We start from the raw sequence: 24,235 nt of genomic DNA, 5'->3' as shown, positions 1-24,235 counted from the left end.
AGGCAGCGTGTCTTTGTTGGCTAAAGGAATGGATTGTATTGAAAAACACCCACCTATTGCATTTGGAAGGTCATGATCTTAAATTCGGCTGGCATGCATATCTATGGTATGGGAAAGCTAAAATAGATAAATGTTTTTCAATCCATGTGGTTAGAAGGAAGGTATATAGAGTTTGGGAGAAGTATGAGAACTTGCTGGAAAGGAAGACACCTTTGTGGTTATCACCAATAGAAGCAATTGTTTGGAAGAGATTTAATATGGGTAGACAAGACGACATAAAGAGACTTATTGGATTTTTTAGAAAGGGAACCTAGACTCAAGGCTATGGAGGAAATAAGTAGCCAGGTAACAGACTGGTTACAATATTATCAATTAAATGAGTGATTCAAAATGGATAAGAAAAACAGATTTTCAGACCAAAGCTCGCAATTTGAAGGATTTATTAGAAAATAATCAAAAGTTATTATCTAGCATGTATAAGATGTTATTGGAATAAGAAACAAAAGTCGAGCTAGTAAAACCATCAATGATTCATTGGGCAACAGACATAGGGCATAGTATAGAAATTGACCACTGGCAGAAATTATGGAAGAAAGATTTAAAATTTACTGCATGTTATGTGTTGAAACAGAACTGTTTGAAAATGGTTCACACATGGTATTTAACCTCCAGTAGACTAGCTAAGATGTACAAATCGGAATCAATGTATGTTAGAAATGTAAAGAAGTAGAAGGAACATTCTTCCATATGTGGTGGACATGCAAAATAGTTAGAGTATTGGGAAATGATATACAATGAGATGAGAAAAATGTTTAAAAAAACTTTCCCCCAAAAAACAGAGGCATTCCTTTTGGGAATGGTACAGGCAGAAATACCCAGATGCTCAGATTTTGTTGCCGCAGAAATGGAGGGTGAGCGAGGTCCCTAACAAGGAGGATTGGCAACTAAGAATGATTGACTATGCAGAGCTAGCTGGTTTAAGTAGTAGAATAAAAAACAAGAGAACCAAGTATATAAAGAGAAATGGGAAAAAAATTGTGGAGTATTTGGAAAATAACTGTAAATATGTGGAAAATTTAGCAGGATTAAGGTAAATTCAACAGTATAACATAAAATAAAGGCATAATAAAAGGAAAAGAGAACGAAATTGATATATAAGAATATGCAGAAATGATGGGGAAATCAAAGGAACCAGGAAAGGTCAAGAAGGGAAGCCGTAAATGGTTGTCTTATTATAAAGTAAAATATGAATGAGGGAATTGTTGATTTCAATGTAAATGTGGTTATGGAAACTAATAGTGAAAAATATTTTTAAAATTTATTTATTTTTTTAAAAATGAAAATGCAGCTAGGAAATTTTATAGAATCATCTGCAAGGGGCCAAAACGTGTTGTCTAACAGATTGCAGCAAGGCATGACCATGCCATCTAAGCCACGGGCACACCACAAGATCAATATCTCCAGATGGCTCAAGCAAGTGAGCCAAGCCATACTTGCAATCCATGGCATTGGCCAGTTTAAACTGGGACTCTTACAAGATAAATCCAACCTAGTGAGGATTCCAAAGGAAGAGCACTTGGGTGCATCTCCATCCTATTAAACATCTAGTTCTGGTTCTCCTTGCTCCTCCAGAAGAAAGCTAAGGATGTGGGAGCACAAATCCCACGCAAGGGGGGCAAAAATGTCCAAACAACCCTTTTCCTCTTTGGGGATCTCTGTGGAGTAACCGCAAGCATCACCTTATCAGAGGTTGTGCCTCCCATGTCCCCTGCATTGCATTTTCTTTCGTGCACCCAGTGCAAACAGATCTGTGTGTGGAAACTTGTTTCTGCCTGCAGGTTTAAGACCATATCGAGAAGATGAAGATTATCTTTCTGCTTCTGCAGGTGTTTGCGCGTCAATCCAAAGGGCTTGGACGAAGAGAGTAAAGATTACCTTTCGCTCTACCTGCTACTGGTCAGCTGTCCAAAGAGCGAAGTCCGAGCCAAATTCAAGTTCTCCATCCTGAACGCAAAAGGAGAAGAAACGAAAGCAATGGGTACGCAGAGTTGGTGGCCGGTTCCTTGCGCTGCAGTTGCCGTTTAAACACAGGCAGCGAGAGCGAATGAGAGCCCTGCTTGTGTGTCTCTTGGCTTTCCTTTTTCAAAAAAGAGCCCCCACTTGTTTATATATTTCCAGAGAGTCAGCGAGCCTACCGGTTTGTGCAAGGCAAAGACTGGGGATTCAAGAAGTTTATTAGAAGGGATTTTCTCTTGGATGAGGCCAACGGACTCCTCCCAGATGACAAGCTCACTCTCTTCTGTGAGGTAAGGAGGGGAAAACGACGCGAAACCTTTTCTTTCATTTGGAAGAAAACCGCAGAAGGGCTGCAAAGACGCTTCTCAGCTCCCATCGCATGTCCAGTCCCTTTGTCCATCATTCCTTCTGAACTGAGCACAGTAGTTGGAGTTGAATGGTGACCCTGAGTGTTTTGTTTGGGAGAGGGGCCTTTTGTAACTCCCTCCGTAAGGTGTGACTTGGCTCGCTTGCTTGAGTTGTCTGGAGCTATTTCTCTGCAAGCACCTTTTCTCGCTTGTGGCATGCTGTCATGTGAATTACGTGGATTAACCTGTGGAGGGGAGGATGAGGAAGCAGGTGTGTGACTAGAAATGTATAATTCCATAAATTCGGGGGGGGGGGGGAAATACTATCTTCTTTTTTTTTACCTTTATGAAATTTATAAAACAATTTTGTACATCTTTATTCGGAAGACCCACTCTTGTTTAGTAGAGCTTACTCCCCGGTAAGCATGCATAGGATTGCAGCCTCAAAAAGTAAGGTACCCCTGCCCGTACGGGCCAGTCGTGTCCGACTCTAGGGTTGTGCGCCCATCTCACTTAAGAGGCCGGGGGCCAGCGCTGTCTGGAGACACTTCCGGGTCACGTGGCCAGCGTGATGAAGCTGCTCTGGCGAGCCGGCACCAGCGCAGCACACGGAAACGCCGTTTACCTTCCCACTAGAAAGCGGTACCTATTTATCTACTTGCACTTTAGGGGTGCTTTCGAACTGCTAGGTGGGCAGGAGCTGGGACCGCAGACGGGAGCTCACCCCGCCGCGGGGATTCGAACCGCCGACCATGCGATCGGCAAGCCCTAGGCGCTGCGGATTGACCCACAGCGCCACCCGTATCCCCAAGTGAAATGTGAAAGTCTTAAAGTGAAATCTAAAACATGCTGGCTCATAACAATGAGCAAAGTAAACCCCATTCAGTGAACCTTGGCTCCTGGATTGCAGTGTTGGTTTTGTACATGCCCAAAGGGCAGTAGATACCAGGATATTAGCTTCTAGTATCTCCACACTAGATCACAATTTCCCAGAAGAAAGGAAGTAGCCATTTACAATGGTACCTTGGTTCCCGAACCCCCTGGCTCCCGAACAAATCGGCTCCCGAACGGTGCAAAAGTAAGTGTTCCAGTTTGCGAACGTTTCTGGGAAGCCGAACGTCTGACGCGGCTTCCGTCTGAGTGCAGGAAGCTCCTGCAGCTAATCAGAAGCCGCGCCTTGGTTTTCGAAGGGACTCCCGGAACAGATTAAGTTTGACAACCAAGGTACCACTGTACAAGAAAACAAAGGCCCCAAATGGTCCTCTGATGAAGAAGGCAGCACCTCTAAGAGTTGAAATGCATCTTGGATTTGAGTGTCACATACGTACACGTTTGCCATTATTTAACGTACTTTAGGTAGCCTTAACGTCAAAATCTTCATGTTTCACATTTTGAGTGAGTAAAAAGCCGTGCCTTAAAAAGCATTTGACTCGTGTCAAAAGAGAAAGCAACTTTTGATGGAGTATTTTCAGTGATCTCCAACGTTTTCAGTTTTTCTGTAGGATAAATTGGGGGTGGGGAGTGGGGAAGGGTCCTGGTACGGCACAATAGAGAAAATCGTGTTTCTTCCAGGCCTTTGCATCGCTCTGTGTGGGGCTTCTTCGTCAATAGACAAGGCGGCCTGTCTGTCCCCGCACAGCATGGGATTCATTCTTGGAAAGTGTCAGGCTTTTGTCAGAGAAAAAAGCTTTTGGATCTGGCAAGCCAGAAGTTATGCATAGAAATGAAAACTTGTGCTAGTTTTTGCTGATGCCAGGAGGTTTTCCTGCCATTTAGTGCCATATGCTCAGCGAATTTCCCCTCCCCGTTCCTTGCCACAGGTGCTTACAGCTGTGTTTCTATTTGGCAGGAATGGCATTTGAGTCTGTGTGTGTGTGTGTGTTCCCCTCTGCTGAGGCTCTCTAAGGATTTGATAACATTTGGTGAGCTGGGAGACTGTTACCAGGGTTTTTATTTAAAACTTGGAATACTGCTGAGAAAGAGGGTTTGTTTGTCTTTTAAAAAAATATATTCGCTTTAGTTCTGCTGGGTCTTCCGTCTGCCAACCTGCAGCAACATAGGCTGCAAGTTTGGCCCGATCACATGAGATACTGGTACACCTGCTCTTGCACAGCCCCTGTTTTGCTGGCTAGTACCTGTGGAGCTGCCAGTTAGCTTACGTTGAGATCCTTGCAGCATCCATTTCCAGTTTGAAGTGGCTGCTGTCTCAAAGAGGCAGGCACCCAATTCTTTGTTTTCCATGTTTGCACTGCAGGATTCAGAGCAAATTGCAGCATTCTCAGGATCTCGATTTTTGTTCAGTAAAAAAAACACAGGGTTTGTTTTCATTTTAATGCCTTCCATGACTTCAGAAGTACCGGACACAATCCACCCAACATCTCACAACATTTAAGTCCTGTTAATTGTGATGGGCAAGATTTTAAAGTGCATGCGTAACTTCCATTGAAATCACTGATTCTTGAACAGTTCACTTGGCATTGTTTATAAGGGCAAGTAACATTTCAAAAGCAGTAGTTTCAGAGGTGGGAGTTCAGAGCAGGCTTGCAAATTGTATTTTTGATTTTATTTGAAATTTTGCTGCCTGTCTCCCATTGGAATGTGGCGTCGGAGTGGGGCACACAACATTTTAAATGTGCGTATTGTCATCCAACAGAGATGATAACAAACCTCCAATTGGTGCTGGAGTTTTGGGCTGTGAAAATTTTCAGCATGCCCTCAAGGCCCTGTAAGGCAGGGATGGGGAAGCTACTACTATTTCTGGCTGTTGGCCACGCCAACTGCAACTGATGAGAGTCGGGAGCCCGTCAACAGCATCAGCTTCCCCATCTTTCCTGTAATGGCCATGTGCTTGGAAGTCTTTTAAAAATGGGCAATATGCTCATTCATGGAGGATAAGTCACATCAGAGGCAACCAGTCACAATAGTTATATGGTACCTCCATGCTCCAGGGATATTCTTATATCTCTTAATTTTAATTTTAATTTTTTTAATCACCTCCGAAATAGCGTATAACTCCAGGTGAGGAAGTTTGTGAACCTCTGAACTAGTTAACTTGAGCCTTCATTCTTGAAAGACCTGGAGCCTGGGTTGTGCTCAAGGTTAGGGACTGATAAAACAGATGTAGGTGCGGTCAGGAAGGAATCTGGCTAGTGACTCTGGCTGAATCGAAATGACTTCATACAGTGGTAATCTGCTGCAGTATGTCTGTAATTGCTTGGGAAGCTGGCCTGTGACACTCTGCCAAGCGGTGACGATAATTTTACTACACCTCCATATACCTGACATGAAATCAGGAGGAACAAGGAGGTTCAGAAAGAGCGTACAGAAGACTGGGCTCCCTGGCGTTTTTCTGTACCCCATTGTAAGTTGCCATATAGTAAGTGTTCATTGGTATTCATCTCTAGAGAGGTTTTTGTCGCTTGTGGCCTGATAGCTTTGTCTTCTGGAGCCATGTGGAACTCAGCAGATTTGTTTTCTTTGACATCTCTGCTCCTTGCTTGCGGCACGTAGTGCCTTGGATTGCGTGGACCAATCTGCAGAAATGGATGGCCCTGCCTTTTATCCCAAAGGAGAGAACTTAGATGAACTTCTGATTCCATCAAAATCTGTGGAAATCCTTAGGCAGCCGTGCCAGTGTGTGGGTGGGAGCACAGTTTATTTTCATTGCACTGCTGTTTCCGTCTTAAACATCCTTACCCAAGAGCATCTGTGGGGTTTTGGGGTTTTGTTTCCCTCCACCCTACCCCACTGACCCTCTGTGCTACCCCCCACTTTTTTAAAAAGTTCACTGTGCTGCTGCTGCTTTTGTTAACCCCCTGTACTTCCTTGCAGGTGAGTGTAGTACAGGACTCTGTCAATATCTCCGGCCAGAACTCCATGAACATGGTGAAGGTACCTGAATGCCGCTTGGCTGATGAGTTGGGAGGCCTCTGGGAAAACTCTCGCTTCACAGACTGCTGCCTGTGTGTGGCAGGCCAGGAGTTCCAGGCTCACAAAGCCATATTAGCAGGTCGGTATTGACATGGGCGCGAGGCTTAGCAGGATGGCGGATGGACTGATCAGGGACAAGCCGACTGCCTTGATGAGTGTTTTGGAGGTTGCTTCCCTTCTTTTCCAGAAAGGGGCTCCAAATAGCGGGTCCTATAAGATGGGAACAATTGATTTGACCGGGGAATGGGGGGCAGTGGGAATGTATCACATCGAAACCTCAGCTTTAAAAACCCATTTAATGCTATTGGGAGGGCGGGGAAGGTGCAAATTGTAAAAACCGCTTTGCCAGAGGTCTTCTAGGACTTATATCAGGCATGTCCAACTCCCAAGAACACTGTGAGCTACTCCCACTATAAAAAAACTGGCAGTGATCTACGCATTAGATTAGATTGACCAAAGTTGTTGAACTTTTTTGGGGGAAGCCAAAGTTGTTGGACATGCCTGCTGTATATAATGCAGTTCCGTGGGAGCCTAGGATACACCATTCAGCTTTCTTTTCTCCCTTTAGAAAGGCAAGTTTCTGTGTCTTATGACTGCAGAGATATACAGTCTTACCTTGGTTCTCAAACAGAATGCATTCCGGGAGTCCGTTCGGCTCCCAGAACTGTTCGAAGACCAAAGCGCAGCATCCTGCCACCAATCAGAAGCCATTGAAGCCACGCTGGATGTTCGGCTTCCAAAAATTGTTCGAAAACCGGAACACTCACTTCTGGTTTTCGATTGTTTGGGAGTCAAAACATACAAGTTCCAAGGTGTTCGGCAACCAAGGTATGACTGTACTTGAAAGCGTGTGGCAATTCCTGCTGGAATCCCAGACTGATTGCTCAATGCGATTTCCGAGTAGTTTAGGAGTATGCTCTCCAGTGTTCCCCCCTCAGCTAGGCCCCTGCGTAGATTTTTCACTTTCGTGCGGCTAGCAAAACCGGAATGAATTGTGACAAGCTTGTGAAATTTGTTCAACTTGCATAATTCATGCATGTTGCAGAACCTAGCTTTTCTCGGAGCAGAAAGATGTCTGCCTGGGAGCAGAACGTTTTTTGTCTCTCTTATTAAGCAGAGGGTGCACACAGCCCCGTATATATTCTGCTCCAAGCCGGTTTAACCACCACGGCTCCCTGGAGGAAAACCCTCTGAACTGTAGTGGGAGGGAATGGAGGCGAGAATGTCTGTGAGTGGTCTGCACCTTCACAAAACTGCAATTTCCAGAGCTGCTCTTGGGTGGGGGTGGGCTGGGCTGATGGAAAAGCTAGTTTTAAGCTGGTCTCCTTTCTCTAGTGTGCATATGCCCTCAGGAAGACATTTGATAACATTTCTCTCATGATCGTTTTATTTATTTTTTACGGCCTGTTATATTGGTACCTTTATTTGCAGGTACTGATTGCATGTGTCAGTTCCTCTCTGGAGAGGAAGGTTATCTCTTCACATAGTTTTAATTGCATTTTGTGGTGTTCTTTTCCCTCCTCCCCAATCTCTCTCTCTCTTTCATTCTTGTGTTCCCCACCCCACCCCTCTGGCCGCAGCACGTTCTCCGGTTTTCAGCGCTATGTTTGAACACGAGATGGAAGAGAGTAAAAAGGTAAGTGGGCAGAGCAGCTTTCTGGTCGTGAGGAAGAGCCATTTGCTGATCTGCAGACTGGGAGAGATAATTCAGGAGCTGGAACAACTCTTGGTTCCCCCAGCAAGTAGCTGAAAAATACTGCAGACTTTTGACCTCCACTTGCAAAGGTCTTGCTCAGCACAGAGGCTCAAAGCAGAAATAAAATACATTGCTGTCATGTGTCCAGGTTGGCAAGGCCTCTTGCTATGGGAAGGAATGCTAGAGAGCTGACATTGTGAACTGTATTTTAGATAGATAGGTCTTGACCGGAGGAATGGCTGGGGAACAAGCGCTGCCAATGGAAACAATAACCAGGTCGGGGGAATTCCTTTATTAGGCCAACCAAAATATCACACAATATAATGTGCAAGCTTGCGAGTTCTCCAGAAACCTTCATCAATCTTGCGGCATCTTGCTGGACCTAATAAAGGCATTGCCCTAATATGTATTTTGGCATTTACCCTTTCCAGTTTTTGCATGAAAAGAATTCACTGTAGGTGGACATTTGCCTTCCGGTTTTTTATATTTCAGGGAGCCAGAGCTAGAGGCTGCAAGTCTGAGGCTTGTTCAGTTGAGAAGCTTACTAGCTGATGCCCTTCGTTCCAAGATACACTGTCCCCACCATTCCTACCTTGCAGCCTTGTTGTGAAACTAAGCCTTGAGAGATGGGCATATTGTAAGCCACCAGGAACCTTCAAGACAGACCAGAAAAGAAATTTGGAAAGCACTGTAGGAGGAGTTAATACTCCTGCGCTGCCAGCGTTTTACAGTTGTGATGGCATTTATGTAACAGTAAGCGCTGGCTTCTTGCTGCTGCCTGAGACAGTGGAAAAGCGAAGCGTTAAGGAAAAGTCTCACCACATTCTCTTCTGTAGTTGGAAGAGGCAAAGGAGACTAGAACATTTCTGTTCCTTCTGCATCTTCTTCCCCAAATATTTACGTGTTCTCTCCAAATAGTTCTACTTTGCCCCCCCCCAAAAAAAGAGAGAGATCTGGGGGAGGAGACCAACAGTTGGGTCTGTTGCCTGAGTGTCAGAAGAGTAACCCTAATTTCCCCCCTGGTGCAGAATCGAGTTGAAATCAACGATGTGGAACCTGAAGTTTTTAAAGAAATGATGTGCTTCATTTACACGGGAAAGGCACCTAACCTCGACAAAATGGCTGACGATTTGCTTGCAGCTGCTGATAAGGTACACAGGATGCTTGGATGGCTGGCTGGCCAGCCGTTGACTTTTCTTTTCCTCTTGCAAAAAGGGAGAGGGGGGCCAGCAGAGAAACCGTGGCTTCAACATCATTGTGTTTATACTTGATACCTAGGCCTTTGGTTTTGTGGGTTTTTTTAAACCAGAGGAGTTCTTGTCTCCTGGAGACGAAATTGTGGGGGACCCGCTGGCATGAACATGCCATTGGTGTCTTACCAGATTCACTCTTGGATCTTTGGGCGCAGTTCAAAGAGATTACCTTGGCCCGCCCAGCCTATTTTGTAAGCTGTGAGTGGCTGTATACTTGAGGCAGGCCACATCCCACTGCTGTCAAGAGGCCCAGCCATGAGGCATTGCTAACCCCTCTCCTCCTAGTAGTCTGTCCCATCCTCAAGATGTTGACCTGCGAGAGGAGAAGCAGGGCCAATAGAGACAAACTCTTGCTTCCTGATCTTTGCACTGAAAGATGAACAGTCTGCTGTAGAAGCTTCTAGGATGAGACAGCAATCTTTAGGTACACCCCTCATTGCACAGAGAGAGGGGTGCCCTGCTCTGTTGTGTGTGTGCCCCTCTTGTACACTGCCCTTTAAGTAAATCACTATCACCCCCTGGACCCAGCACTGAGTTGATTAAAAGGGATGTGATGTCTGTGAAATGAGGCTTCACTGCCTCAGTGAAAAAGCCTCAGAGCCAGCCTCTCACAACTCCAGGAATATGGGGGTACCTGCAAGTTAAGGACCCAATGCTGATGCTTCAAGGTCACATCTCACGCCACTGAATTGTGAGGTTTTGTGCTGTTCCTTACCTGTGTGTGGCAGGTTGGGGCAAAAGGGCAGAGGTGAAGAAGCTGGGCTTCTCAGAATTGGAGTTTCCAACCCTTGGTTCAAGTCGTTAATAGAATAGCAGTGAAAAGCCCCTGCCGTATGTATGCAGGGAAGAAAAGCAGCATGGGGAATTTAGGGTGGAATATCGCAGTTTTAATTGGGGGGGTATAGAAATTTGTGCCCCCTTCACAAAATCAAAATATACTACCATGCAGCAGCAGATGCCAAGTGAGTCTTGCACACTTGCCCAGCAGAAGCCCATATTGGCCTCTGGGGATGGTTTAGTGGCAAGTTAATTTTCAGCCCTGCCTAGCAACAGCAGTTGTCCAGCCCATTGATCAGACTGTAAGGTTTAGGGGGTCTTTAATTGTGACTTTTTATATAGCTCTTCCCCACCCCCTAATCCTTACAGGGTGTCTGTATAAGAACAGAAAGCAAAACCTTTTATGGCAGCACATGAAGCCTCTTAATATTTGCCCAAGAGGCTTGGGAACAGCTTGTTCTGTCTTCCTCCAGTCTCTTGGGGAAAATACGTAATTATACTATAAACAAAACACAGTGCATATCCTAAACCCTGGAGACCTGCCATTGGGCTCTTGGGTGAAGATGCGATTAGAGAGTTAGGCTTTGTCTTTCAGAAGTGTTTATTGAGGAGGATGGGAAAGGATGTTGCCGTACCTAAAGATCCAGACTCCATTGACCTTTCGTCCATCTGCTTGGGCTTGTGTGTTCTCTTTGCCCAGCCCTCCCAAGCTCTGCAAGCAGAATTAAGTTATGCAGATTACCTACTACAATTTTGCATAATTCTGCTTCTCCAGTTAGGTTTGGCACTTGTTATGCGTGTTTTTGGCAAAAGAACTTAAAATATCTCTTCGTTGTTTTTTCTCCCCAGCCAGAAGGCTTCAGATATGCTGACAATTGCCCAGAATATGCATCTCTCTTCCTCTTGAATATTGTGCTTCCAAACATTACTACTGAATAATTGAAAAAAAAAATACAGTACAATACACTTTGCATGTATCAGTGCTATGCTATAGTTACAGAAGCACTGCGCAAGACTTGGAACATTTGCTCCAACAAGGAGAAGACTGCTAGCACAAAGACTTTATAGGATTAAGGGAAGTGGGGCACCACATCTACAAAAGCCATTCAAAATAGCAGTGCTAAAACCCACCTGTAGGGAGTTTTGCCACCACAGCCCAGCCTCTTTTGGGTCTTCCTCTTTCAGGGCAACCTGATTTCAGTACCTCTCTGTACTCTTTTTTCCTTTTAAGTATGCTTTGGAACGCTTGAAGGTGATGTGCGAGGATGCTCTGTGCAGCAACCTGTCTGTAGAAAATGCAGCAGAGATCCTCATCTTGGCTGATCTACACAGCGCTGACCAGCTAAAAACTCAGGCGGTCGACTTCATCAACTAGTAAGCAGGTTTTATCCTTTCTCCCCCTCCCCTCAGAATGTGGGGAAATTGACAAGTAAGAACCCTAGAGAACAAAGATTATTCCACTTCCTCTGTTTTGGTTTCTCTTGCTGGTGCATCTGCAGGTTCTTTTTTATCAAACATAATTTCTTCCCTTTTTGCCCTTGCGCTGGAGAATCAAGTAGTGGCTGTTGCATACTCCTTCTGCGAGGAATGTGGAAGGCACTTTTACGAAAGGGCACTCTGCCTCACTGTTTTCTGCCAAGGGGGACAGTGGTAGCTCCATTCATATTTTCTCTTTCTTAAGCATCCCAAGATGAACAAACAAGGAGCCTCAAAAGCAAATCCTGTAAGAGAAGAGAAGACAGGTGTGTTCTGCAGTGGACAACCAGTGCAAAATACCCTCTCTCTTTCTCTTTCTTGGATAAATTGAATGTTTCTTTTAGAACTGCTTCATGTCACACCCATTGCGTCTGAACGGTGAGTTGCTAAATGCAAAACGAGCACCTCTGACTTGGGGTGCAAGTGGGGTGGGGGGAATAGCCCCTGAAGCAGCCTCGATTCTTTCAGGCTAGGGGTCAGCAAACTTTTTCAGCAGGGGGCCAGTCCATTGTCTCTCAGACCTTGGGGGGGGGGGGCGGACTATATTTTTTTTGGGGGGGGGAATGAACGAATTCCTATGCCCCACAAATAACCCAGATAAGCATTTTAAATAAAAGCACACATTCTACTCATGTAAAAACACCAGGCAGGCCCCACAAATAACCCAGAGATGCATTTTAAATAAAAGGACACATTTTACTCATGTAAAAACATGCTGATTCCCGGACCATCTATGGGGCGGATTTAGAAGGCGATTGGGCCAGATCCGGGCCCCGGGCCTTAGTTTGCCTACCCATGTTTCAGGCCAAGGTAGTGTCATCTTGCTTACATTGCACCACAGAGTTTCTACAGCAGATGATAAGGCATTTATACAAGACATAAAAGCAGCTGCTGAAACCCTAAAATGGAAATATGGATAGCTTGAGAACTTCCCCTTCCCTTCTGTGTGTTTTGCCTTTCACTGTTAACTTTTGTGTGCTTGCATTCCCCCCCCCCCAAAAAAAAACCCCCGGTAACCTTGGCTCCTTTGTTGTTTGTTTCCAGCCACGCTTCCGACGTCATGGAGACTTCAGGATGGAAGTCGATGGTCGTGTCTCACCCCCATTTGGTGGCCGAGGCGTATCGCTCGTTGGCCTCTGCACAGTGCCCTTTTCTGGGACCCCCACGCAAGCGGCTGAAGCAATCCTAAGGCCGGACCCCATCGCACAACCCCGTGTGTGTATGTGTGGCTTTTTAAACAAAGAAAAAAATATGGAAGTAGCAACAGAAGCAAGTTGCTTTTCCAAACCTTGACCACCAGGTAGACGATGCAACCTGTGGAGCTTTTAACTCTGTTGTGGGGGTGGGTGGGTGGGGGAAGAGACTGCTTTGAGACGTGCAGACTTTTAAAACGAAACAAAAAATCAGCAGCAAATAAACTTTGGGGCGAATGGGGAGGGGTGGACTTTGGGTTAAAGGGGACTGTTCAACCTAATATATCCCTGTTGCTGCAATGTCTGTGTGTTTCCCTTTTGACTTGGCCAAGTCAAGAACTTAAGGAGTTGGCCAGGGGCTGGCCTGAGACAACAGATCCCAACAGTGCTAAATGGAATTTAAGGCGAGAGGAAAAGGGACGTCGTTATGGCCTCCGCATCTGACAGCACAGAACAAGAAGTCGGGCATGATCAGAGCGAGGAGGACGCTCTCTTTCGTTCCGGAAATGACAACGGGGGATGCGGGGGTGGGGTGGGGAATGATTCTGCCTTGATGAGATGAAGCCCACTCACGGGAGCATCCATGGGATTTGTATCGGGACTTTTGGGAGAGGGAGAGACTCCCGGCCGCCGTGAAATCCCTCCATCCGCCTTCCAGCCATGAGGCGACAACGGTCTCTCTCGGTAGCACTTGTGTACATGGACGGCAAAAATGAAAAGCGAGCCCCTCTCACAAACTGACAACTTTTAAAAAGTGATGAGGGGGCTGGTGTGAGGATACGCTCCCTGGACAACTTGGATAGGATGGAGACAGCCATGACCGGCTTTCAGGAACTGTTGGTGATGCTCTGGACTTGGAATTGGCTGTCCAAGAACAATGGTTACCTGTTTAGATATTGTGGGAATTTTTGTTCTTTTGGTATCTCTCTTCCCCTGTTTTAGTTTACTTCCTCTGAACTCCTGTGATTTCTTCACATCCTTTTCTGTTTCGTTTTGTTTTTTAAAGAAATTTTATCGTTCATGAACACTGTGTCAAAGGTTTCTTGTCCTGCGTTGCAAAAATGATTCTTATCGAGTGTTTGTACCCAATCCGCTGGTTTGTAGAAGATTCTGGTCCTTCTCCGTTCTAAGCCAGTTTCCTTTTACAGGCAAGAAGTTCCAAAATAACTGGTAAAGCTTTTCTTTTTTTCCACCCCCTTTCCTTTTCTTTTTGAAAATATAATTACTCTTTTGTACTGTGTGTTGTTCTGTCTTGTCTTTATGGCCTTCTTTCACTTTTTTTTTATATAAAAAAAGAGAAAGACCTTTCCCCTCAAGTTCATATTTGGTTTATGTGTCTGCTTTATTTACGCTGGTGTTATTTGCAGTCCAGGAACTGAAGCAGCTGCTACCAAGATCTTTGGTTTCCTATTTCAGTAAGAGCTAGATCTGGGAGCCGACCTTTCCCACCAACGCTCCTGGACTTAGCACAGGAGGTCAATGCTCCTGATTGGCTTGTCCCTCTTCGGTTTTGCATAAAGTGATTGGACCAAGCAGAGGTGTACTTTGGCTCCCTTGCATCCTTGCCAAGGAGATGTATTGGCACCTCTGAAGCCATGGGCAAGAATCTCAAAACTTTACTTTTAGTTGCCTTTTGCGCTGTGCCAATGACTTCCTCCATGGCCACCGGGGTCGGGTCTGCTCTGTTCCACCTCCTCTCCTCCGTCAGTCGGTCCCTCTGTCTCCTTCCTTCCTGCTTTCCTTCCTTTTTCCTCGGAAAAGCGACCTGGGGAGCACATGGATGGCCAGAGTGGAGACAGGAGATTTTTGCGTCCCCCTCCCTGGGCCTGCACCATTGGCAGGGTCCAACCCAGCCAACCCTTCAGTACGCCCCCTGGGGCCAAGAATCAGGGGTCCAGCCTCTTCCAATCCCCTCACTTTGCCTAAAGCAGCAAGCTTTAGGGTGGTAGGTGTGCTCACAACCATCTTCAGCTCCGAGCTTGAGGAGAAGTTCCCCGAAACAGCGGCACAGTATGACCAATATCTCAATATGAATTATTTGGATAACAGCCGCATCCGTCTCAGTTTGCCATTTGAATAAGTAGAAGAACATAAGTTTGGGCGGGGTGGAAAAGATGATGATGAATGAACTTGGTGGGTGGATCACCCCCACCCCAAAGTTTTATGTTGCAGGGAATCCCTGATACCTGCAGAGCATTCTCCTCTTCTCCATTCTTTCACCACCAGCGGCAATTTTTAGTTTTTCTTCTCTCACTGATAGTCAACGTTCGACAGCTACTACAAGTGTTTGTTCCTCATGGGGCTGTTTCATGTTTTGAAGGTGGGTTGTGTTTTCCTAAACCTTGGAGTTTGGGTACGTTTTGGCAATGATTTTAGTAGCAATCACTCGTGGTGGAGATTGCTCTTTATGGAAGGTAAAGGGACCCCTGACCATTAGGTCCAGTGGTGACTGACTCTAGGGTTGCAGCACTCATCTCACTTTATTGGCCGAGGGAGCCGGCTTACAGCTTCCAGGTCATGTGGCCAGCATGACTAAGCCGCTTCTGGCGAAACCAGAGCAGCGCACGGAAACACCATTTACCTTCCCGCCGGAGTGGTACCTATTTATCTACTTGCACTTTGACGTGCTTTCGAACTGCTAGGTTGGCAGGAGCAGGGACCGAGCAATGGGAGCTCATCCCATTGCAGGGATTCGAACCTCCAACCTTCTGATCGGCAAGTCCTAGGCTCTGTGGTTTAACCCACAGCACTACCTGTGTCCCTCTCTATGGAAGATTCCCCTGTAAATAGGTGCCCATGTTCTCAGTTGAGGTGAGTTGAGAGGAGAGCGTAAGAGTTACGCAAGTTCTGAAGCTGTTCTCTTAGTGTTCAGGCTGTACAGCGTGCTTGCTGTCAAATCCAATAAGCTCTTTCTGGGGTTATACTATTTTAGGGGCCTCCACTGTGACTCTAGAGCAGAATATCAGGGTCACATGCAGTGTTTCACACCCTAGTTTCTGTATTCGGGCCCCTTGTGAATAAGTTTTCTGCTACTCACTTTCTATAGATGGGGAGCAGAGGCCAGGGGCTTGCTTTTTGAAATGTATATTTGGTGTCTTGCCGTTTCCCTGAGGAATTTTGCTGTCAGACGGCGGCGAGTAATATTATACATATAATATTGTGCCAGGTTTGGTACAAATTCAAAGCAAGTCCACGGCAACAGCTTCACAGTTTTAACAAAACAAGGCAGAGTGGAGAGAGGGGGAAAGGAATAAGTTGAAACAGGAAATTTAAAAGTGTCATGAACATAAACGAGATTTCTTGCTGATTTCCAGACATACTGGTTGCTTCTACGAGGGAAAAAGCTCGGTTTTGAGAAAGTTCTTGGGGAAAGGAGAGTATGCCACCAGGACATGAGATGAGGAGAGAGGGAAATCCCAAATGATAAAAAGAAGCAAGATGGAAAAGGGAGGGAAATGAGCAAGAGAAGTAGAAATTAACAAGTAGAACAGTATCAGAAGAGCGGAGAGACCAAGCTGGAGCATTTAAAAAAGATTAGAGGAGAAAAGGAGAGGAGAAGGAGGAATAGGCAATTAGATGTAAGAAGCCGCAACTTGTTTTGGGTGTGGGCGGAACAGCTGGCAGCCGATGCAAAGAACTGTAAATTGGGAGTAAGGTTATCATAACTGAGTGGGACAGTATAATTGGGAACGATTTGGGCTGCTGCCTCTGTTCCCTCTCAGCCTCTTCCCTTCACCGTCTCCAGTACACAGATAATACTGACTCAGGTGGTAAGGGTTACTGAGCTAAAAATGTAATACAGTGGTACCTCGGGTTAAGTACTTAATTTGTTCCGGAGGTCTGTTCTTAACCTGAAACTGTTCTTAACCTGAAGCACCACTTTAGCTAATGGGGCCCCCCGCTGCCGCCGTGCCGCCGGAGCACGATTTCTGTTCTCATCCTGAAGCAAAGTTCTTAACCTGAGGTACTATTTCTGGGCTAGCGGAGTCCGTAACCTGAAGCGTATGTAACCTGAAGCGTATGTAACCCGAGGTACCACTGTATTATTATTATTATTGTTTGTATACCACACTTCACCCGTAGATCTCAGGCCGGTTGACAGCATAAAGGGCCAAATGCAGCCCCAGAGGACTCTTGCCAGGCCATACTCCCTCCTCAGCCACACCCCTCCCTAGTCCTGCTTTGCCTCTCCTTGAATGTTTTCCCCTGCCTGGCCTGCATCCTTGAGCTTTGCTGGTGCCTTTTTGTACGTGGAACATTTTGCACAGTTGAAAAGCACAGTAAAAAAATGCTAGCAACATGATGTTGTGCTATGCTGCCTTGAAAGAGAAGTTAAAAGAGAGTTGCATGCAAGGACTTTTAAGATGAAGCAATGACGATAGCCCTGAAGCAGCCCTGACAGTTCACAACCAGGTACCGGTAGTCTACAGCCAGGGTAACTTTTTAATCCAGGCTGCATTTGCCATTGGAAATACAGCACACTCTAGCTTTTCTCCAAGAACACGTTGTTACAGTGGTACCTCAGGTTACATACGCTTCAGGTTACAGACTCCGCTAACCCAGAAATAGTGCCTCAGGTTAAGAACTTTGCTTCAGGATGAGAACAGAAATCGTGCTCTGGCGGCGCAGCGGCAGCTGGAGGCCCCATTAGCTAAAGTGGTGCTTCAGGTTAAGAACAGTTTCAGGTTAAGTACAGACCTCCGGAACGAATTAAGTACTTAACCCGAGGTACCACTGTATTAGAATTGTAGCCTGACTTTCCTCCAGGGATGTCAAGGTGATGTTCGGGACTTTGAACCTGGGTCTTGCCAGTCATAGTCTTGGCACTCGAACCCGTACCCTATGCTGACTCCAGCAGCCTGTTCCCCTGCTTGGAAAAAGAGTATTAGGCAGATATATGGCATGTAGGTCTATGAATAGCTTTTAGGTGTCAGTCACAAAAAAATAGAAACCTCATGGCCTCCGCTCACCAGATTCTGGAATAACCATTGCTCCATGGTTCCAGAGGCAGAGTGAAACTTCACTTTGACCCAACACTGTCATTTCTTAGCAGTGGTTTTGAAGTCAGGCAAAAAAACATGGCGGTGTGTCCTTTTGAAAACTGGTTCTCTCTTCCCGCTTCACCCTTCTGCCTCTTCTTAATGCATCGCTGGTGTGAGTGCAAGACACCTAGATACAGTCTGAAACAGCATTTCAAGTGTTTTCCGATAGCAGGAAGGTTTTCTCATGTCGGATTGTGTAGCATCTCTGTCTCTAGGTATGAGCAAGAAAGCTGGCTGATTTTTTCCAAGGGAAGGAGCCGTGTTGTTTACTGAAAGGTTCGCTGCTACATGACAAAGACTTCATCCCCATTGGGTTTGCGGGAGCAGCTATAACTGCTCAGGGAGTCTCTCGCCTCGGCTTCCAGCTGCAGGATGCAAGACACACTTGCAACAAGTTAAACGGGCCTTGACATCACCAGCCTTGCCTTTTCTTCAGGGAGGTGCTTGACTGGAAAGCGAGGCTGGTTTTGGCAATCGCCTTCCCCGGAGAGCCAGAGACACACAGGCAGAAAAGGTAATCTGTTCAGGGACTTGTGTAGCCTTTTTTCCCCCCTCCGAGGGAAGAAGAGACCCAGAATGGATGTCCTCTGCACCTTTGGGAGATTTCCCCCAAGCAAGTGGATTGATTACATTTAGATTTATAGCCTGCTTTGTTTCTTTAAAAAGTCGGGAAAGCGAGAACAAAAACCAGCGGCGCAGATGGGGAGCTTACGAATGGGAATGGGGGCACAGTTTTAAAGCTGCACACCCAGTGTGTAGATGCACACACGGGAAAACCATGCATGCAGGAGCTTTCCCCTTCAGTGGCAGGAAGTGATCTAGCATCTACATGAGGTCGTGAATGGGTTCTGGATATTGCACCTCTGGGAAGCACCACCTCCTGGTTGACAGGTGTTGTAAACAAAAATTGCCCTTTTCTCTTATGGGGTATCCAAGAGCCCATATAGACTCCTTACATAGGTTCCCTATTGGTAGGAGAGAATAACAGAGGCTAACCAGAGAATATTGAGAAGCAAAAGCAGCTAGTAAGCTTGATCTTTATTGATCTGTTGCAACAGGGTCTCCCCTCACCCGCAGGAGAGGAGGGGGACCCAGAAAAATGGCGTGCAAGGCCTTATAAAGACTTTTGGAATTCCCACCCTATAGATCAAGACCACCCCCAGAAACATCATACATACATCACAGAAGGGGTGTAACCTAAGACCACCCCTCAGATACATCACACCTACATCACAGAAAAGGCAGTCTAAAACAGAAATTTGAATATTGTTTTTCTCCTGTTGTTGTTTATCTCCTGTCTGGCAGGTTACTTGATTGGATTGCCTGGGGAGCCTGGCCATTCTTTTGTAGTGATAAATACTTAGTTCCTGGGCCAGGTCACAGGCTCACACCCTATTCATATCTTAAGTGTGTCCTTAAGACAGGATTTGTGAGGAAAGAGACAATGGAAAGGTTTTCTACTTTGACCTTGCAGAGAAAACATTTGCTCAGTTTAGGAATCAAAATAGTTCCAGGTTGGCCTTCCTGTGCTGATCTATGTACGTGCTTGGTTGGTACACTTATGAACATTACCATATATCTAAGACCATAAAATTCCTATCACACAGGCAAAGGATTAAGGGAGATGGGCACCAGTGGGACGGCCTTTTCTCTCTCTTTCACACTCTCTCTCTCTCACACACCTACCTCAGACCAGTTATTTCTGGTCAGCAAGCAGGTTTCTGGCTTTGCACGCATCCAGTTCACTGCAGCACCATTTGAGCGTTACTTAAGCAGCTGTTTCTTTTGTGGGAAAGAGGGCTCAAGTCGGTAGAGCATGAGACTCTTAATCTCAGGATTGTGGCTTCGAGCCCCACATTGGGCAAAAGATGCCTGTGTTGCACAGGGTTGGACTAGGATCAACGTACCTACAGGACCGCCTCTCCTGGTATGCCCCGCAGAGGACCTTAAGGTCCACAAATAACAACACGGTGGTGGTCCCGAGCCTCAAGGTGGTTAGATTGGTCTCAACTAGGCCCAGGGCCTTTTCAGCACTGGCCCCGATGTGGTGGAACGCTCTGTCACAGGAGACTAGGGCCCTGTGGGACTTGACATCTTTCCGCAGGGCCTGCAAGACAGAGCTGTTCCGCCTGGCCTTTGGTTTGGACTCGGTCTGACCCTTATGTTTCCCTCCCCTTGTGGTTTAGATCTATGGGCTATTTTTAAAATGAGGCAGCATTTTAACCTGTATTTTAAATTGGTTTTTATTTTCTCCCTCTCTTTTCCCTCTACAGTGGTACCTCGGGTTAAGTACTTAATTCGTTCTGGAGGTCCGTTTTTAACCTGAAACTGTTCTTAACCTGAAGCACCACTTTAGCTAATGGGGGCCTCCTGCTGCTGCCGTGCTGCTGGAGCCTGATTTCTGTTCTTATCCTGAAGCAAAGTTCTTAACCTGAAGCACTATTTCTGGGTTAGTGGGGTGTGTAACCTGAAGCGTATGTAACCTGAAGCGTATGTAACCCGAGGTACCACTGTATTATGCTTTTACTGTGATTTTATTTTATTGGTGTTAGCTGCCCTGAGCCCGGCTCTGGCTGGGGAGGGCGGGGTATAAATAAAATTTTCCCTCAGTGTATGGGAACTGCTAAATTCACAGCTGTTCATGAACCATAGAAGAGGCAATATAAGTTTAATTACTAGGCGGCTATGGTCAAGAGAAAAAGCCTCCATTTTGCCAAAGCAGTTTCTCGCTACACTCCGTCCCCAATATCCCCCACATTTCCACAGACTTTGGGGCTGCTTACTCAAGTCTGAGCCTAGCTTTTGTACAGGTGGAGCTGACTGAAATTTGTATCTGGGCAGCTATGCCACTATACCCTTCGTACGGCCAGTAAAATAATTGAAACCATTCTGATTTTTGGTATACAGTGGTACCTCAGGTTACAGACATTTCAGGTTACAGACTCCGCTAACCCAGAAATAGTACTTTGGGTTAAGAGCTTTGCTTCAGGATGAGAACAGAAATGGCGTGGGGGCGGCACGGTGACAGTGGGAGGCCCCATTAGCTAAAGTGGTACCTCAGGTTAAGAACAGTTTCAGGTTAAAAACGGACCTCCAGAACAAATTAAGTTCTTAACCCGAGGTACCACTGTACACAAGACACTTTTAAGACTTGGCTTTGTTTACAACCCTGTGAAGCCGAAAGGATAATTGGGATTTGAACCTATGTTTACCACATCCAGCCCTTTCACCTGATGACCTCAAATGTTTTGCTGTCTCCGGGCTTCTTACAGAAGCTCTTTCCTCTCGGATGCTTGAAGGTAGAAGCTTAAAAAGCTGTCTTTGTGTTGTTTGAAGGGTCAGGTGTTAACTCTGGGTACATGAAAGGCTGATAGGGCTCCAGGATCTTTTTGTGTGGCGCTTCCCTTCATCCAGTGCTGGGTGAAGATGCACTTTTGTGGAGTCCGAAGGGAGAAAACAAGATACAGGCTGTTCCAGGTGCGCAGGGCCTTGCCAGTTCATGTGGCTGATGCTCATAGAGTCATAGAAATGTTGAGTTGGAAGGGACCCTAAGGATCATCTAGTCCAACCCCCTGCAATGCAGGAATATGCAGCTGTCCCTTATGGGAATCGAACCTTGGTATTATGAGCACCACGCTCTAACCAGCTGAGTTACCCAGGCTCCCGTTAAAGCTCACCTGTGAATACTTAGCCACATGTCCTCATATATTTCCTGCCTGTTTCCCTGCAAGTACGAGGCAGTTGATCTCACGGGCATGGGTTCGAACTCCATGTCGGGCAAAAGATTCCTGCATTGCAAGGGGTTGGACTAGATGACCCTCGTGGTCCCTTTGGGCTCTATGATTTTCAGAATGCAGCGAGGCCTGTCAAATGAACCCAGCCGGAGGAAAGGTGTCAAGTGTTCGTTATTTCAAGGCATTGCTCCTGCATAGCGCATAACCTGTGTCCCTTTTAAATGTCTGCCAAGTTTTTCGGCCTGTCTCGAAGCCTTAAGGTGCCTAGCCCCTGTCTAAACAAACCAGACACTGAAAGCACTCCCTGCTCATCACCCATGTCCACAAAACATCTCTCATTGCTTCTGCCCCAAAATTTGGGCTTTTTCAGACTTCTGGTGGACAATAGGTCCAAGGTTGGTGAACCGGCACTGGAAAAGTCACCCTGGACACCCTCACGTCTTAGAGAGTGCTGATGTCCTTGAGAAACTACAGTGGTACCTCAGGTTACAGACGCTTCAGGTTACAGACTCTGCTAACCCAGAAATAATGCCTCAGGTTAAGAACTTTGCTTCAGGATGAGAACAGAAATTGCGCTGCGGCGGCAGCGAGAGGCCCCATTAGCTAAAGTGGTACCTCAGGTTAAGAACAGTTTCAGGTTAAGAACGGACCTCCAGAACGAATTAAGTTCTTAACCTGAGGTACCACCGTATACGGATTGAGATGGAACATGAGGAAGAAGGCAGCTTCTGAATTGTACCCATGCTACTGTAAAGGTAAAGGTAAAGGTAAAGGGACCCCTGACAGTGAAGTACAGTCGTGAACAACCCTGGGGTTGTGGTGCTCATCTCGCTTTGCAGGCTGAGGGAACTGGCACTTGTCCGCTCCGCAGACAGTTTTTCCGGGTCTTGGCCAGCATGACTAAGTCGCTTCTGGCGCAGCGGAACACTGACACCAGAGCAGCGCACGGAAACGCCTTCCCATCACAGTGGTACCTATTTATCTACTTGCACTGATGTGTTTTCAGGGTGCTAGGTTGGCAGGAGCTGGGACTGAGCAACGGGAGCTCACCCTGTTGCGGGGATTCGAACCGCCAACCATCGGCAAGCCCAAGGCTCAGGGTGGCACTGTGGTCTAAACCACTGAGCCTCTTGGGCTTGCCGATCGGAAGGTCGGCAATTCGAATTCCCATGATGGGGTGAGCTCCCGTTGCTCTGTCCCAGCTCCTGCCAACCTAGCACTTCGAAAGCACGCCAGTGCAAGTAGATAAATAGGTACCGCTTTATAGCGGGAAGGTAAACGATGCTTCTGTGCGCTCTGGTTTCCATCAGGGTGTTCCGTTGTGCCAGAAGTGGTTTGGTCATGCTGGCCACATGACCTGGAAAGCTGTCTGTGGACAAACGCCGGCTCCCTCAGCCTGAAAGCAAGATGAGCGCCGAACCCCATAGTCGCCTTTGACTGAACCATCCATGGGTCCTTTACCTACTTCGAATTATGTCTAAGGTTATAGAAAGCCATTGCAAACATCAGCTCTGATCCAGCAAGAGAGGTCCATGCCTGGGATCAGATCCACATGTACATGTACATCTGCATCATGCTCTTCAGAGGTGGGAAGATGCGCATGGTTTACATCTTTGTCCCGTTGTTACATGGGGACTAGTAGAACTCAAGCAGGTTCACTGCAGGGCTGTTTTTTTTAAATGTTTTGAATTTGTTAAAGACCTCAGAGAGGAGCAACCTGTTGTTGGCATCGCTTCTCTGCAAGCTGATGCTTCATCTATCAATTTTGTGTTGTGTGTGGGTTTCTCTTGGCTTTCCCCCCCTTTTTTTCCTTTTTAATAAACGGTAATTGATACAGCCGGAGTCATCTGGCGATGGTAGGATCAGAGCTGCTGCATGCTGTTCATAAACCTCCCACTAACATCGCTCCCTGCATCTTTCTAGTCTGTGCTGTGCTGCTGCAGAGAGTTTTGAGCCAGATGAGCAGCTGGGAGAGCCAAACTCCGCAAGGGAAGGGTATATTTATCTAAACAATATTCCAGATAAACATTATTATTTTTTTGTTTCGAAAAGCCATTTTTGCTGATGTGCTCTGCAACCTAAACATGGCATTCTCTGTTGTAGGATGTTCCCCTAAGACGTCTTTCTAGCCAACAGCTTCTCTTGTGTATATGGTGCCATCATTTAATCTCTTATGTTCCGCCCAGAAATGTAGCTCCCGACAAGACAGTTTTGACGAGGATGAAAACTATAAATAAATATATTTTTTTAATATATATACCGAATTTTTTGCTCTATAAGACGCACCAGACCATAAGACGCACCTAGTTTTTTGAGGAGGAAAACAAGAAAAAAAATATTCTGAATCCCAGAAGCCAGAACAGCAAGAGGGATCGCTGCGCAGCGAAAGCAGTGATCCCTCTTGCTGTTCTGGGATAGCTGCACAGCCTGCATTCACTCCATAAGACGCACACACATTTCCCCTTACTTTTTAGGAGGGAAAAAGTGAGTCTTATAGAGCAAAAAATACGGTACATATATGGAAGAATTTGAAAACAGCATCCCACCTCACCCCCAATTTGTATTTGCAAGATACGGCGAATCAAAAACATAAAATTTCAGGAACTATGGAGCGGAGAGAAAGTTCAAATCGGAACATCGACAGTTCGGGAACAGATCTGAGTACAGGTGAAGTCTGAGTTCCAGTTTGAGTGGCTGGCTTTGTTTGGTTGCAACGGCTCCTTTCGTATTTGCTCTATTTAAAAGGAAATGTATGGGAGCCCTGTTGGTTG

The 24,235-nt window shown here is 46.2% G+C and overlaps 1 protein-coding gene across 6 annotated transcripts in view; it reads left to right on the top strand.

Moving 5' to 3' along the window:
- SPOP (speckle type BTB/POZ protein) overlaps positions 1 to 14,009 on the top strand; it is a 50,254-nt gene extending 36,245 nt beyond the window's left edge. For all 6 annotated transcript variants that reach the window (XM_028701941.2, XM_028701942.2, XM_077917360.1 and 3 more), the window contains 7 exons: positions 1,887 to 2,038; positions 2,179 to 2,306; positions 6,195 to 6,372; positions 7,874 to 7,929; positions 9,018 to 9,140; positions 11,251 to 11,393; positions 12,540 to 14,009. In XM_028701941.2, the coding sequence (XP_028557774.1) occupies positions 1,887 to 2,038; positions 2,179 to 2,306; positions 6,195 to 6,372; positions 7,874 to 7,929; positions 9,018 to 9,140; positions 11,251 to 11,393; positions 12,540 to 12,684 (925 nt within the window). In that variant the 3' untranslated portion in view covers positions 12,685 to 14,009. The remainder of the gene's footprint in view (positions 1 to 1,886; positions 2,039 to 2,178; positions 2,307 to 6,194; positions 6,373 to 7,873; positions 7,930 to 9,017; positions 9,141 to 11,250; positions 11,394 to 12,539) is intronic.
- The last annotated feature ends 10,226 nt before the right edge of the window (positions 14,010 to 24,235 follow it).

This window comes from Podarcis muralis, chromosome 13 (assembly GCF_964188315.1).
Source record: "Podarcis muralis chromosome 13, rPodMur119.hap1.1, whole genome shotgun sequence".
Taxonomy (NCBI): domain Eukaryota; kingdom Metazoa; phylum Chordata; class Lepidosauria; order Squamata; family Lacertidae; genus Podarcis; species Podarcis muralis.
The sequence above is the reverse complement of the archived record's forward strand: the minus strand, read 5'-3'. Positions and strand labels throughout refer to the sequence as shown.